General features: G+C 46.4%; 1 protein-coding gene across 3 annotated transcripts in view; it reads right to left on the bottom strand.

Annotated features, from left to right (window-relative positions):
* Nucleotides 1-14,449, bottom strand: part of arap3 (ArfGAP with RhoGAP domain, ankyrin repeat and PH domain 3) — a 328,942-nt gene that overhangs the window by 19,714 nt on the left and 294,779 nt on the right. For all 3 annotated transcript variants that reach the window (XM_078551238.1, XM_078551241.1, XM_078551239.1), the window contains one exon: nt 7,197-7,334. In XM_078551238.1, the coding sequence (XP_078407364.1) occupies nt 7,197-7,334 (138 nt within the window). The remainder of the gene's footprint in view (nt 1-7,196; nt 7,335-14,449) is intronic.

The raw sequence follows: 14,449 nt of genomic DNA, 5'->3' as shown, positions 1-14,449 counted from the left end.
GACTGGGTGCAAATTAAGGCACAGACAGCAGAGTTTTGGATCACCCAAAGCTTATGGTGTGTAGAATGTGGGAGACCAGCCAGGAGTGCATTGGAATCATCAAGTCTGGAGGTAACAAAGGCCTGGATGTGGGTTTTGGCTGCAGATGAACTGAGACATGGGTGAAGTCAGACTATGTTAAGGTGGTGGAAACAGAAATAAAAACAAAAAACTACTGCGGATGCTGGAAATCCAAAACAAAAACAGAATTACCTGGAAAAACTCAGCAGGTCTGGCAGCATCGGCGGAGAAGAAAAGAATTGACATTTCGAGTCCTCATGACCCTTCAGCAGGCTCTTTTCTTCTCCGCCGATGCTGCCAGACCTGCGGAGTTTTTCCAGGTAATTCTGTTTTTGTTTTGGTGGAAATAGAAGGTGTTCATGATGGTGCAAATATGAGGTCAAATGTAACACCAAGTTTAATACAGACTGGCTTAATCTTGGGCTGCTGCCAAGGACAGATTTGTAGTCGGTAGCTAGGAAACAGAGTTTGGAGTAGGAACTGAAAACAATGGCTTCAGTCTTCCCAATCATTTTCTTTTTTCATTTCCAATAGGCAGTTGGAATTAATTATATTAAACGAGGAGAGATTTTTGTTTTAGGAATCAGGAGTTATTATAAAGATAATGGAAAAAGACCCCACATTGGAGAGATTACTGGGTGAAAAGGGAGGGGGAAAAGTAGGGGATGGGCTTTCATTTTCAGAACTGGGGCATGAACAACATAACGTGACTTCAAGTAAATTGATGGGAAGGAGACGTTTCCTGAAATTTGACTGTTTTAGACCAGAGCCCACACCTTTCCAAGTATAGGCTGAGGTTAGAAAGGAGCTTTGTCAGTACTGGTGCAATACTTGGATGTCATGTCCCATTAGTTCATTCTTTCCCTGTTCATTAGCAATGTCCTTTGTTTAAGCTGCAAAAAAGCCCTGGACTCCACTAGCAACGGGTTAAAATACTAAGTAACGTTCTTGCCACTGGCAGTGCCCTCGTCCATCAGCTATACCCACAGAGTCCAGAAAAGCAGATTTCCCCCCAGTGCATTAATGATGTTGTGGGAATGTGTAACTTCTGGGCCTCACAAAGCTCTGTCTAGTGTGAAAAGTCTGCTGCTGTAGGGGTGATCATGTTATAGAATGATGCTATAGAATGAAATAGGGAGTGAGCAAAAACACAGCAAATTTAATACAGATAAAAGAAACAAGAGCATTTGGGTGCAGTAATTTACACAATGCACCTCAACTCAGTCTTTAACTTTAGCCATGTGATTAAAAGTATGCCATGTAGGTAGTGATTTGCTAAAGAAACCAATTTTAGAAACCATGGAATATTAATTTTCCAACTTCAGGAATGAAAAGTCTTTGGTATCCTCAACCTCAGCAAGTTTAGCCAGGAGAAATACACAATAAATGCAGGAACTATGTATCATTTTAAAATAATTGGCAAAAGAACTTGGGGTAGAGAGGATTTTTTTTGTGCAATGAGTTGTTATGATCTGTAACATGTTGCCTGAAAAGACGTTGCAAACAGATTCAATAATCAAAAAGGGAAGATAAAGGGATTGCATGAATACTTGTAGGGGAAGGAATTGCAGGGCCATGGGGAAAGAACAGGGAGTTGGAGTAATTGGATAGTTCTTCCAAAGAGCTGTCACAGGCCTGATAGGCCAAATGACCTCCTTCTGTGGTCTATGATTTTAACATGAATGCAGACACATTTAACCAATATATTGATAAATATTAGACCTTGTGTTCCAATGCTAAAACTAAATCATAAGATCTTTGAAAACATGCCCATGAAGAGCAGTAAATCCAGCAACCACTAAGTGAGAATTATGATGTAAGTTTAGGCCAGGTGACATCAGGTGCTAACAGGAGAGTTGGCCCAACACTCATTCAAAGACAAATTCTATTGATGTAAATAAGGGAGGGCTGAAGGATCTAATAAAATGGGAAGTTCAACTGCAATCATGCCAATCTAAAATAAAAGCATAGGTAAATGGGGGTTACTTGAGGAGGAAATCTTTAAAAGAATAACACTTTAAACAATCAAAAAATGAGAAAAGACATGATGCCATTATCCTGTGACTCTAAAGCTGTAACAAACCTTGGCGGGGTAATGAATGATAGAAACTTGACTTTTATTCCTAAGGAATTTTATAATTAATTACACATCAGCATTCAAAACTGCTTGAATTTCATAGATACAATTTAGAATTTATTTCCAGTAAGATGTATACAAATTCCTTTCATTCTTATTCAATGCACATCTTTATAAAGTCTTGCAATGTAACCCCTTCATTGGTTAAAACTCAATTAGATTCAAGATGGAATATCTACATGCTAGTATCAAACAACAGTCCCAAGTCACTAGCATCTTCAGAAATCAATATAATTTCACATGAAACAAATGAAATTCAATAAATATTTTGGCAAGTGTAAAATATTGAGGAAAACAAAACTCTAAAATAATATTAAGATTATTCAAACAGCAACTAGTGTATCTCCACTGAGAACTCCTCAGTGATCTCCAGTGAATGGGCTGCACCTCACTAATCTTTTCCTTTGTGTAATCTTCCCATTTACTGTGTGTGTAAATACATAGGGATAAATAAATAGCCTATAACCAAACTGAACTCCATTTCTCCAAAATGTGATTCAACCCAACTACACACATCCTTCTACTCCAGGAGCCAAATTCTCTAGGCCTTTCCAGAAATTGACCCTTCTTCTGGGGTCTGGCCTAAATATAATGCTCCCTCAGTCTACAGTTTGCTGCTTCTCCTAGTTTCCTTCTGCTGGAAACTATTCATTATCATGTTGGAGCGCAACAAGAAAGCACAATGCTTAGTTACTGATTAACCAGTCAGTCCTTCTCCATAATTGACCAACAAGATTTGAAAAATAAAAATCTCCCTTCCTAACAGCACTGTGGGTGTACCTACACCAGATGGACTGCAGCGGTTCAGGAAGGCAGCTCACCACCACCTTCCCAAGGGCAACTAGGGATGGGCAAAAATTGCCTGCTTGGCCAGGGATGCCCACATCCCATGAACGAATTAAAAAAAGCGTCCACTGCCTTCAGCCATTTCATGATATCATGTGGAGTGAATCCAATTGGTTGAAGGCTGGCATCTGTCATGCTGGGGACCTCCGGAGGAGGCCGAGATGGATCATTCACTTGGCACTTCTGGTTAAAGATTGTTGCAAATGATTCAGTTTTATCTTTTGCACTGATGTGCTGGGCTCCTCCATCATTGAGGATGAGGATATTTGTGGACCCTCCTCGTCCAGTGAGTTGTTTAATTGTCCATCATCATTCACGAATGGATGTGGCAGGACTGCAGAGCTTAGATCTGATCAGTTGTTTATGTAATCACTTAGCTCTGCCTGTCACTTGCTGTTTACGCTGCTGGGAACGCACGTTGTCCTGTGTTGTAGCTTCACCAGGTTGACAACTCATTTTTAGGTATGCCTGGTGCTGCTCCTGGCATGTCCTCCTGCACTCTTCATAATACCATGCCCCACACTCCTACTACTGTCTGGTGGCCTGTAAACAATTCCTACCAATGTTTGCTGCCACTTGCTGTTTCGTAGCTCCTCCCAAACAGATTCCACATTTTGTTCTTCTGATCTGAAATCCTCCCTTACTAAAGTACTGATCCATCCCTTATAATCAGCGCAACACCCGCTCATTTTCCTTTTTGACTGTCTTTCCTAAGCATTGAATATCCTTGATCCAATCTTGGTCACCATGCAGCCATGTTTCTGTAATGACAATTAAATCATACCCATTTTCCTCTTTGTGCCTTCAAATCATCTACCTTGTTGTGAATGCTGCATGCATTCAGGTAGAGTGCCCTTAACTTTGTCTTTTTGACATTACTCTACATTCTAGGTTTAGTTGATGTGAGCCTTCATTTCACTTGCTACTTTTGAACTTCCCATTACCAGATTTACTTCCTTCCAATATGAGCTACCCCTCAGGTTCCCATCCCCCTGACAAGGTGGTTTAAACCCTCCCCAACAACATTAGCAAATCTCCATACGAGGGTATTAGACCCAGTCCTGTTATGGTGTAACCCATCCATCTTGTACAAATCTCACTTGCCCCAGATCCAGTCCCAATGCCTCAAATCTGATGTCCTTCCTCCTACACCAATTCTCCAGCCACGTGTTCAATTGTTCAATCCAATTCCTATTTTTAAAAATTCTTTTGTGAGATGTGAGCGTCACTGGCAGGGCCAGCATTTATTGCCCATTCCCAATTTCCCTTGAACTGAATGGCTTGCCACACTATTTCAGAGGGCACTTAAGAGTTAACCACATCACTGTGGGTCTGGAGTCACATGTCAGCCAGACCAGGTAAGGACAGCAGATTTCCTTCCCTAGAGGGCATTAGCTTTAATGACAATAAATAATGGTTTCATAGTCACCATTACTGAGACTAGCTTTTCAATTCCAGATTATTGATAGAATTTAAATTCCACCATCTGCCATGGTGGGATTTGAACTCTTGCCCCAGAGCATTAGCCTTGGCCTCTGATTACTAGTCGAGTGACATTACCACTATGCCACAATCTCCCCCTAAATGCTATGCCATGCTCACTAGAATGTGGCACTGGGAGTAACCCTGAGATTATTGCACTTGAGGTCCTGTTTTTAAATTTACTTCATAACTCCCTAAAATATGCTTTGAGGACCTCATCCCTGTTCCTACCTATGCCATTGGTACCAATCTGGGCCATGAACTCTGGCTGGTCACCCTACCCCAGAAGGATGTCCTGCAGCCGCTCTGTGACATCCTTGACCTTGGCATCAGGGAGGCAACACACCATCCTGGAGTCACATTTACAGCTGCAGAAATATCCATCTGATCCCCTGACTATCAAATCACCTATTACTATTGCTTTTCACCTCTTCTTCCTCCCCTCCTGTGCAGCTGAGCCAGCCATGGTGCCCTGGACTTGGCTCTGGCTGCAATCCATTGAGAAACCATCACCCTCACCACTAACCAAAACAGAAAACCGATTAGCAAGCAAGATAGACTCAGGATACTCCTGCACTACCTGTCTGATTCTCTTAGACTGCCTGGTGGTCACCCATTCCCTCTCTGTCTGTGTGTTCTTAAGCTGCGGTGTGACCACCTCCCTAAATGTGCGATCTACGTATTTCTCGGGATGCACCACAGTGGCTTCAGCCATTGAGTTCCAAAACTCGGAGCTCAAGATTCTACAGCCAGTGACACTTCCTGCAGATGGCAGATGTGTTTATCTAGGATACAGTTTGTCCATGACTTCCCATATACTATAGGATGCACATTTCACTGGGCTGAACTGACCTGTCATACCACAACTTTAAAAGCTATTCATTACAATTAGAATAAGTAGAATAACTTGCCAGTTACCCACCAATCAGCTTCTTCCCCGTACCAAAATAAGAGCCAACTACTAGAGGCTAATAAAGGTAGAAAAAGAAAGGAGCACCACCCCCATCAAACTCCTTCACTCACCAAACTTCCAGCTAGAAACCCTATGCATGCAAAGCAGCACCCAGTGCAGACCAAGCAGCACTGAGGAACCCATGTTTTTATGTGTTCAGACTCAGCAGCTCTCAGTCCCAGCATCATCCTGCTCACCCCCCAAGCTCACCCCCATAATGCAAGGCAGGTGCCGAAATCAGCTACCCACCCACCATATTTAAATAAGCTGGTTATCAAGCCTATTGACCCTAAATAATATGTTGCCCACACCATAAAACGCTTGGCGTGGGCAGCAGGGCGGGACCGCAAAGCCCAATTTTTTTTACCTTAGGCGCTGAAAGGGTGGGAAGGAAGTGGGGGATGTTGTTCTCGGAGGCTGCCCTTTGCCGGTCACAGGGTGGCTCCCCTTAGGATGAACCCCCCTTCCTTCCTATCCGCTCGCTCCCTTAAACCCACCCCTATAACCCCACTGCCCCTCTCCCTAACCTACCCAAACCCTCTGGCCCATGACCTTAGACTTACCTGCTCCAGAGAGCCAAGGCCTTGAGGTCCTTTCTTCTCCAGTAGTCCTGGCATCAGCTACGGATGCCTTTCTGTGTAGAAATCCCACTGGGACCTCAATAGTCCGCCACGCAATGCTTTATGTCTGTGAGGCAGGTCAACATGGAGCGTGTTGGCGCCATGCTGGTGTGATTTCCAGCGGGCGTGGGGATAGGCCATTCGCCCTCCCTCCCCAACTCACTGTATTATTCGGCTCATAGAATAAATTATGGCACAGAAGGAGACTATTTGGTCCATCAAGTTCATGCTGGCTCCCCTTCAGAAGCAGCAACTTCATAGGCGTGAATTTTATGTCATTACGAACATTAAAATGCTTTTTCCTCACATCTGCCCTACATCTCATGCCCAAAATCTTAACTATATGTCACCTGATCTTTGTACCATCAGCTAATGGGAACAGTTTTGTTTTTTGTTTACCTTATCAAAAGCTGTTATAATCTTGTACATCTATTAAATCTTCCCACAATCTCCTTTGCCCAAGAAGAACAACTCCAAATGGAACAGTTTGCTGTCTCCAGTCACTCAATCTGGTGACTTGATTGTAGGCAGGGAAAGGGAAAGGGAAAATTCATCTGGGGCTCAACAAATCGAGTGAAGGGCAGCACGTTTCATGTCAGCAGTTAAGTGTTCAGTGTATAAATCTAGCAACACCATTATAATTCAATAAATGTGGATTAAAGAAACATCAGGCTTTGAATTTGTCTTAGGCAGGAGAGCACACCATATCACATGGACAGCCTGAATGATTTGCTTTTCCATTGATTTAAATACATTTTAAAAATTCTAGCAATGTGTGAGACAGTTTGATATGTGCTGTTGTCGATTCGCACTAGTGTCCAGGATGAATTTATACCCTAATGGATTGGACAGTTCAGTGAAAGCTGGTTGGAGCAGAGAGAACCAACTGTAAACTGCACTTCTATTGTTCAAGTGCCACTCATATCAATGTCCATCTGGTACATTCAGTAAAATCAACAGGTTAGAAATCCACTGCATTTCCTTTAGTGTTGAAGTTGGCTGCACAAGGTGCAGGGGACATAAGCCAATTGCAGCAAACTCAGCGTCTGAGCAACATAAAAGCATCTGAAAGGTGCCACAGTAAACAATCTCGTTTTACCAGTGTTTGATTTGCTGATAGCATGACCGCATTGCTGTCGTCCCCATGGATTGGAATGAGTGGCATGGTTCCAAATTTCTGCTTGGATACATCAGATGATGAATGACGTCTAAGAGTCGTAGGTCGCAGGTCATCATGCTGAGAGGAAGGAAAGATTACATTATACCAGTGACTACATTCCAAAAGAATTTCATTGGCTGTAAAACACTTTGGGGTGCTATATAAATACAATCATTTTCTTCCCTTTAACCATCTAAAACTGAGACTTGAATCCATTTCTCCGAACAATATTATGTATTTCACAAAAATGATACTCTAGCCTCCACTCCTGGCCTTGTATTTGCTTGTCCCAAAAAGTTCCAATAACTGGATCTGCTTCTTTAATATGTGATTTCCCACTGAGAAGCACTCAAAACTGAGGATTATAGATGAGAGTATAACTACAAGAACATACTGTATATTCCATCTAGTCCACTCCTTTCACATCACAAGTACAATCTACCCTGTCGTGAACCTAACCCAATGTTGCAAAAAGCAGTAGCAAGTCTGAGAATTGGAAGTCTTTCCAAAACTTGCAGGGGGCCATCAAAAAGTTGGTAATAAAGGAAAAAATAGAAGAGAGTAAACTAACCAGAAGTATAAAAGCAGATTTTAAGAGCTTTTGTAAGTATATGAAAAAGAGAGTAGCTAAAGTAAACCCTGAGAAGCAGGGACAGGAGAAATTAAGATGGGGAATGAGGAAATGGCAGAGGCATTAAACAAATATTTTGTTGCTGTCTTCACAGTAAAAGACACAAGTTTCATACCAGAAATAGACAATAACCTAGGGGCTAGAAAGAGTGAGGAAATTAGGGAAATTAATATCAGAGATAAAGTATTGGAGAAATTTAAGGGACTAAAATCTGACAAATCCCTGGGACCTGATAGCCTACACCCTAGGCTTCTAAAAGTGACAGCTGCAGAGATAGTGGATGTGCTGGCTAGGATTTTCCAAAATTCCTTAGATTCAGAAATGGTGCTATTAGATTGGAAGATGGCAAATGTTACACCACTTATCAAGGAAGCAGGGAGAGAGAAAGCCGGGAATTACAGGCCTAACATCAACTGTTGGGAAAATGCTGGAGTCCATTATTAAGGAAGACTTAAAAGTTCACGTAGAAAAGCATAGTATGATTAGAACAAGTCAACATGGTTTTACAAAAGGGAAATCCTGTTTGCTAAATTTATTAGAGTTTTTTTGAGGATGTAACTTGTAGGGTAGATAAAGGGGAACTACTTGGTAGTATACCTGGATTTCCAAAAGGCATTTGATAAGGTGCCACACAAAACATTAATAGGCAAGATAAGGGTGCATGGACTGACAAGCGACAAGTAACATTTGCACAACACAAGTGCCAGGCAATGACCACCTCCAGCAAAAGAGAATCTAACCATTGCCCTTGACATTCAATGGCATTGCCATTGCTGAATCCCTCACTATCAACATCCTGGGGGTTATCATTGACCAGAAACTGAACTGGACCAACCATATAAGTAATATGGCTACAGGTGCAGGTCAGAGGCTAGAAGTCCTGTGGCAAGTAACTCACCTCCTGACTCCCCAAAGCCTGTCCACCATCCACAAGGCACAAGTCAGGAGTATGATGGAATATTCTTCACTTGCATGAATGAGTGCAGCCCCCATAACACTCAAGAAGCTTGACACCATGCAGGGCAAAGCGGCCGCTTGATTGACACTCCATCCACAAACATTCACTCCCTCCACCACCGACAAACAGTAGCAGCAGTGTGTACCATCTACAAGATGCACTGCAGAAGCTCACCAAGGCCCCTTCAACAGCACCTTCCAAACCCACGACCACTGTGGGTGTATCTACACCACATGGACTGCAGCGGTTCAAGAAGGCAGCTCACCACCACCTTCTCAAGGGCAACTAGGGATGGGCAATAAGTGCTGGTCTAGCCAGCGACATCCACATTCCATAAATGAATTTAAAAAATGGAGTTGGGGGTAATATATGAGCATAGATAGAGGGTTGGTCAACGGATGGAAAGCAGAGAGTGGGCATAAACAAGGCTTTTTCAAGTTGGCAGGCAGTGAATAGTGGAGTGTCACAAGGATCAGTGCTGGGGCCTCAGCTATTTACAACCTATATTAATGGCTTAGATGAAGAGACAGCGAGTAATATATCTAAGTTTGCTGATGACACCAAGCTACATGGGAAGGTAAGCTGTGGGGAGGACACAGAGAGGCTGCAAAGAGAAGACAGGTTAAGTGAGTGGGCCACAAAATGGCAGATGGAGTGTAATGTGGGGAATTGTGAAGTTATTCACTTTGGCTATAAGAATAAAAATAGCAGAATTTTTTTTAAAGGTGTGAAACTTGTCAGTGTTGATGTGCAAAGAGACTTGGGTGTGTTCGTACACAGAACGCAGCAAGTTAACATACAGGTGCAGCAAGCAATTAGGAAGACAAATGGAATGCTGGCCTTTATTGCAAGGGGATTGGAGTACAGGAATAAAGAAGTCTTGCTACAGTTATACAGCGTTTTGGTGAGACTGTATGTGGAATAATGTGGGTAGTTATGGTCTCCATATTTAAGAAAGGATGTACTTGTATTGGAGGTGGTACAACGAAAGTTCACAAAATTGGTCCCTGGGATGAGGGGGCTGTCCTTTGATGAGAAGCTGAGTAAATTGGAGTAAACTCTATGGAGTTTAGAAGAATGAAACCTACAAAATTCTGAAGGGGTTTGATAGGGTGGACGCTGAGAGATTTCTTCCACTGGTTGGGGAATCAAACACAGGGGCACAGTCTCAGCTTAAGGGGCTGATCATTTAGGACTGAGATGAGGAGAAATGTTTTCACTCAAAGGGTTGTGAATGTTTGGAATTCTCTACCCCAGGGGGTTGTGGATGCTCCATCATTGAGTATATTTAAGGCTGGAATAAGCAGAAATATGGGGCGGAATTGGGAATATGGGGCGGAATTGGGAATATGGGGTGGAATTTTCTGAGCCCATTGGCATCAGTGGGTGTGGTAGGTGAGATGTGCAGAAAATATGGCGCGACCCACTTCACAACGGCATGAAGGCAGATTGCGATTGCTAGCGACCGCGTTTCCCACCATCGGTCGGCGGGGAGCTAATTGTAATACATTAGCATTTAATTAAAAGGTCATCCCAACAGGCTCCTGGAACCCTCGTATCGTCTGTCGATGTCGGCATGAAAGCACGTTGACGTGTTTCACAACAGCGCACAGGCAACGTGCACTTGGCAGCTTCACTTTGGGGGAAACTGAGGTGAGTGACCTGCAGCTTCTCCACAGCTCACCCATTGTTTACAGGCCTCAGGGGCGCTGGGGGGCGGGGGAAACTGATACCTGGCCCTGGAGGCAACTGCGTAGGGGGGAGGGGTATCCAGGGGCAAGTGCTATCCAGACTCGGAGGCGACCGCTGAGGGGTGAGGGGGTTGTCTGGGGGCAAGTGCTGGCCAGCTTCGAAGGCGACCGCTGAAGGGGTGGGGGGATCAAGTGCTGCCCTGGTGCTGAATCCTGCGCACAGGCAATCGAGGTGGGGGGAAGGGTAAGCGAGGGGATTGGCCACGCATTAGGGACGCCTGTATTAACCGAACATATCTCCGCAACTGAGGCAGATCAGACGCAGCCACAGTGATATGATTGGGATCAGGCTCCAAGCCTGCCCACCCCTGTAAGCAACGCGGTGGCACCAAAGGGCCACCAAGCGCTCCATACTTTACCCACCCAATCCCTGCCAGCCCACCCACAGCACAGGCTTCGAGTCCGCTACCACCTTACTGGGCCGCGGAGCAGCAGGACAGCACACGTTGTACAATCTCCTCGCTAACACTGGCCATGTAACACTCACTGCTGGAGGTGCTCACAGCCTCTTGCAATCTCACCATCCCAGTTGGGACCAGTCTCCCCCATGTCGCAGGTTGACAGGGCAGCCATGCAGCGCACTCATCTCTGGCCATCCGAGGGGTGACCAGCGCTCTCCGGGAAGCATTAAGAGGTGGTCACACAGGGCCAGGAAAGGTGCTAAGCACACCCATGCTAACCACGTCTCTTTCTCTCTTCCATGCTGCAGGAGGACCACGTCAGGATCATGGATCCTGGTGACCGAGCTGTGTGCCTGATGGCCGACAGAGGCTGTGGAAGATGGAGGAGAGAGTGACTGAGGCTCCCGGCTGTGCAAAGGCAGGAGCAGCAACCTCATGAAGAAGGGGCAGCTCGGGCTCCTGCACACACTGCCCAGGAGTGACAGTGAGCCGTGGCTGGTCAGCGCCTAGTGACACCCAGGGTCTATAGACACCGCCTGCCATTCCTGCAGATGACTGAGAACCAGTGTCGCCGACGGCTGCACATGTCCAGGGACCTGGTGGCTCTCGTCTGTCACTTACTGCAGGACTTGGTGCCAAGGGGACATGGAGGGCATCCACTGCCAGTGGCTGTGAAAGTGACTGCGGCGCTCAGTTTCTACACCAGTGGCTCCTTTCAGGGCTCCACAGGCGACCTCTGTGGGATTTCACAATCCGCCACCCACAAGTACATCCATGAGGTCACGGATGCATCTTCTCCATGGCAACAACTTTGTGCATTTCGCCCGGGACCGGGACAGCCAGGATACCAGGGCCATTGGATTCACCCTGATCTCAGGATTCCCACAGGTACAGGGTGCGATTGGCTGCACTCATGTGGCGCTCAGGTCTCCGTCGCTACACTCAGTGACTTCATCAACCGCAAGGACTTCCACTCACTGAATGTGCAGCTGGTCTGCGACCACCAGAAACACATCCTGCAGGTGTGCGCACGGTTTTCAGGGAGTGTGCACGATACCTACATCCTGAGTCACTCGCAGATCCCTGCAGTCTTCCAGGGTCCACAGAGGCTGCAGGGTTGGCTCCTCAGGGACAGGGGCTACCCACAGTGGCCGTGGCTGATGACACCCATGCGGCGGCCTCAGACTGCAGCAGAGCGACGCTATAACGAGGCTCATGCTGCAACTCGCAACTTGGTGGAGGTGACCATTGGGATGCTGAAGATGTGGTTCCGGTGCCTGGACCGGTCTGGTGGAGCCCTGCAATACAGCCCACAGAGGGTGTCACACATCATCATCGTCTGCTGCACCCTTTACAACCTGGCACTGCAACGGGAAGAGGAGCTGGCTGAGGAGGAGATGGAGGAGCTGCATGTCTCCTCTGATGAGGAGGACGCCAACGGGGATGAGGGTGAAGGGGTCCTCGGTGGTGACGATGACAGGGATGAGGTTCTCACACTGTCTAGATGAGGCAGGCGCACTCAGGAGGCCCTCATAGCTGCCAGGTTTGTGGAGGATGATGAGGACATGCAGTGAGGTGTCCCCGTAAATCCTCATATCGCAGCTGTGAATGTTTGACTCCAGTCTGACTTATGGCAGCACCAATACCCTCTGTGAGAATGCTCCTGTCATGGAGATGCAGTGGAGGTCCTAATGGTCACTTGATCGCAGGAGGATGATGAAAACTTGCAGTGAGGACACTCCATAAATCTTCACACAGCCTCTGAGAATATCTGACTCCTGTTTGGCTGAGGGCAACTTGCCTGTACTCCATGGTCAGGGTCATCTCAGAGACACAGCCATGAAACCTTAGAAGCATCTGATGCTGTGTCCGCCTTCAGCACCTCAGCCCTTCAGGAGCTGGTGCACAGCGTCACTGGTCACAGATGCTGGTGTGATGGGGGCCAGCCCCACCTTAAAGGTGCTGAGAGCACACAGAGAGAATGAGGGAACTCTGTGACGCCTGCCCACTACATTCTGGCAGCAATGACCAGCACTGCCGAGGTGCAGGCATCAGTAATGTGCCCAGGGAGTGTGAGGCTGGACCATCACTGTGGTCTGAAGGCTGCACAGACACAGGGAAGAGGCCCTGGACTGAGACACCTGCCTTTACCTTGTGCAGAAAGGTTTCACATCTGAGTGACAAGAACACTGCTCATCAGGACAAGGAGTCACAGGCAGGGAGACATTCTTTGGGGTTTATTGACAATAGTGAACAGTGTGTACATAGAAACATAGAAACTAGGAGCAGGAGTAGGCCATTCGGCCTTTCGAGCCTGCTCGCCTATTCATTATGATCATGGCTGATCATCCAACTCAATAGCCTGCTCCCGCTTTCTCCCCATATCCTTTGATCCCTTTCGCCCCAAGAGCTATATCTAACTCCTTCTTGAAAACATACAATGTTTTGGTCTCAACTACTTTCTGTGGGAGTGAATTCCACAGGCTCACCACTCTCTGGGTGAAGAAATTTCTCCTCATCTCAGTCCTAAATGGTCTACCCCATATCCTCAGACTGTGACCCCTGGTTCTGGACTTCCCCACCATCGGGAACATCCTTCCTGCATCTACTCTGTCTAGCCCTGTTAGAATTTTATAGGTTTCTATGAGATCCCCCCTCATTCTTCTGAACTCCAGCGAATATAATCCTAACCGACTCAATCTCTCCTCATATGTCAGTCTCCCAATCCCAGGAATCAGTCGGGTAAACCTTCGTTGCACTCCCTCTATAGCAAGTACATCATTCCTCAGATAAGGAGACCAAAACTGCACACAATATTCCAGGCATGGTCTCACCAAGGCCCTGTACAATTGCGGCAAGACATCCCTGTTCCTGTACTTGAATCCTCTGGCTATGAAGGCCAACGTACCATTTCCCTTCTTTACCACCTGCTGCACCTGCATGCTTACCTTCAGCGACTGGTGTACAAGGACACCCAGGTCTCGTTGCACATTCCCCTCTCTCAATTTATAGCCATTCAGATAATAATCAAGTGATCAACACCCGTGGCCAGGCTGTGCAACTACTTTTACCTAACTTTCCTAACCCTGCCGCTACGTCTTGGTGCTCCCCAGACATCCACAGTGGAGGTGGAGGCAGCCTGCTGACTGTGACACCCTGTCTGTGATGACCTTGGTGGGTGTCCTCTGAAAGGCCGAGACTTGGAGGGCCCCGGCCTGCTTTCAGGGTCCTGATGTGTGGCAGTGGCCCCTTTCTCGGTCTGTGGAGCTGGATCTGTGGAGGTCACAGGAAGAGGGGATTCGGATGGGCCGGTCACTCCCAGGGCCACCTGAGTGGATGGACCTGGAGTGTGTAGCTGTTGATCCTCCTCCCTATGGGTGCCCAAGGGTCCCAGGCTGACTCCGTGAGCGGAAGGGGTAGCTGGAGTGAGATCAAGCTGCCCAGCACCCCTC

The sequence above is a fragment of the Cetorhinus maximus genome, chromosome 10 (genome assembly GCF_964194155.1).
Source record: "Cetorhinus maximus chromosome 10, sCetMax3.hap1.1, whole genome shotgun sequence".
Taxonomy (NCBI): domain Eukaryota; kingdom Metazoa; phylum Chordata; class Chondrichthyes; order Lamniformes; family Cetorhinidae; genus Cetorhinus; species Cetorhinus maximus.
This window is presented reverse-complemented; position numbering and strand designations above follow the sequence as displayed.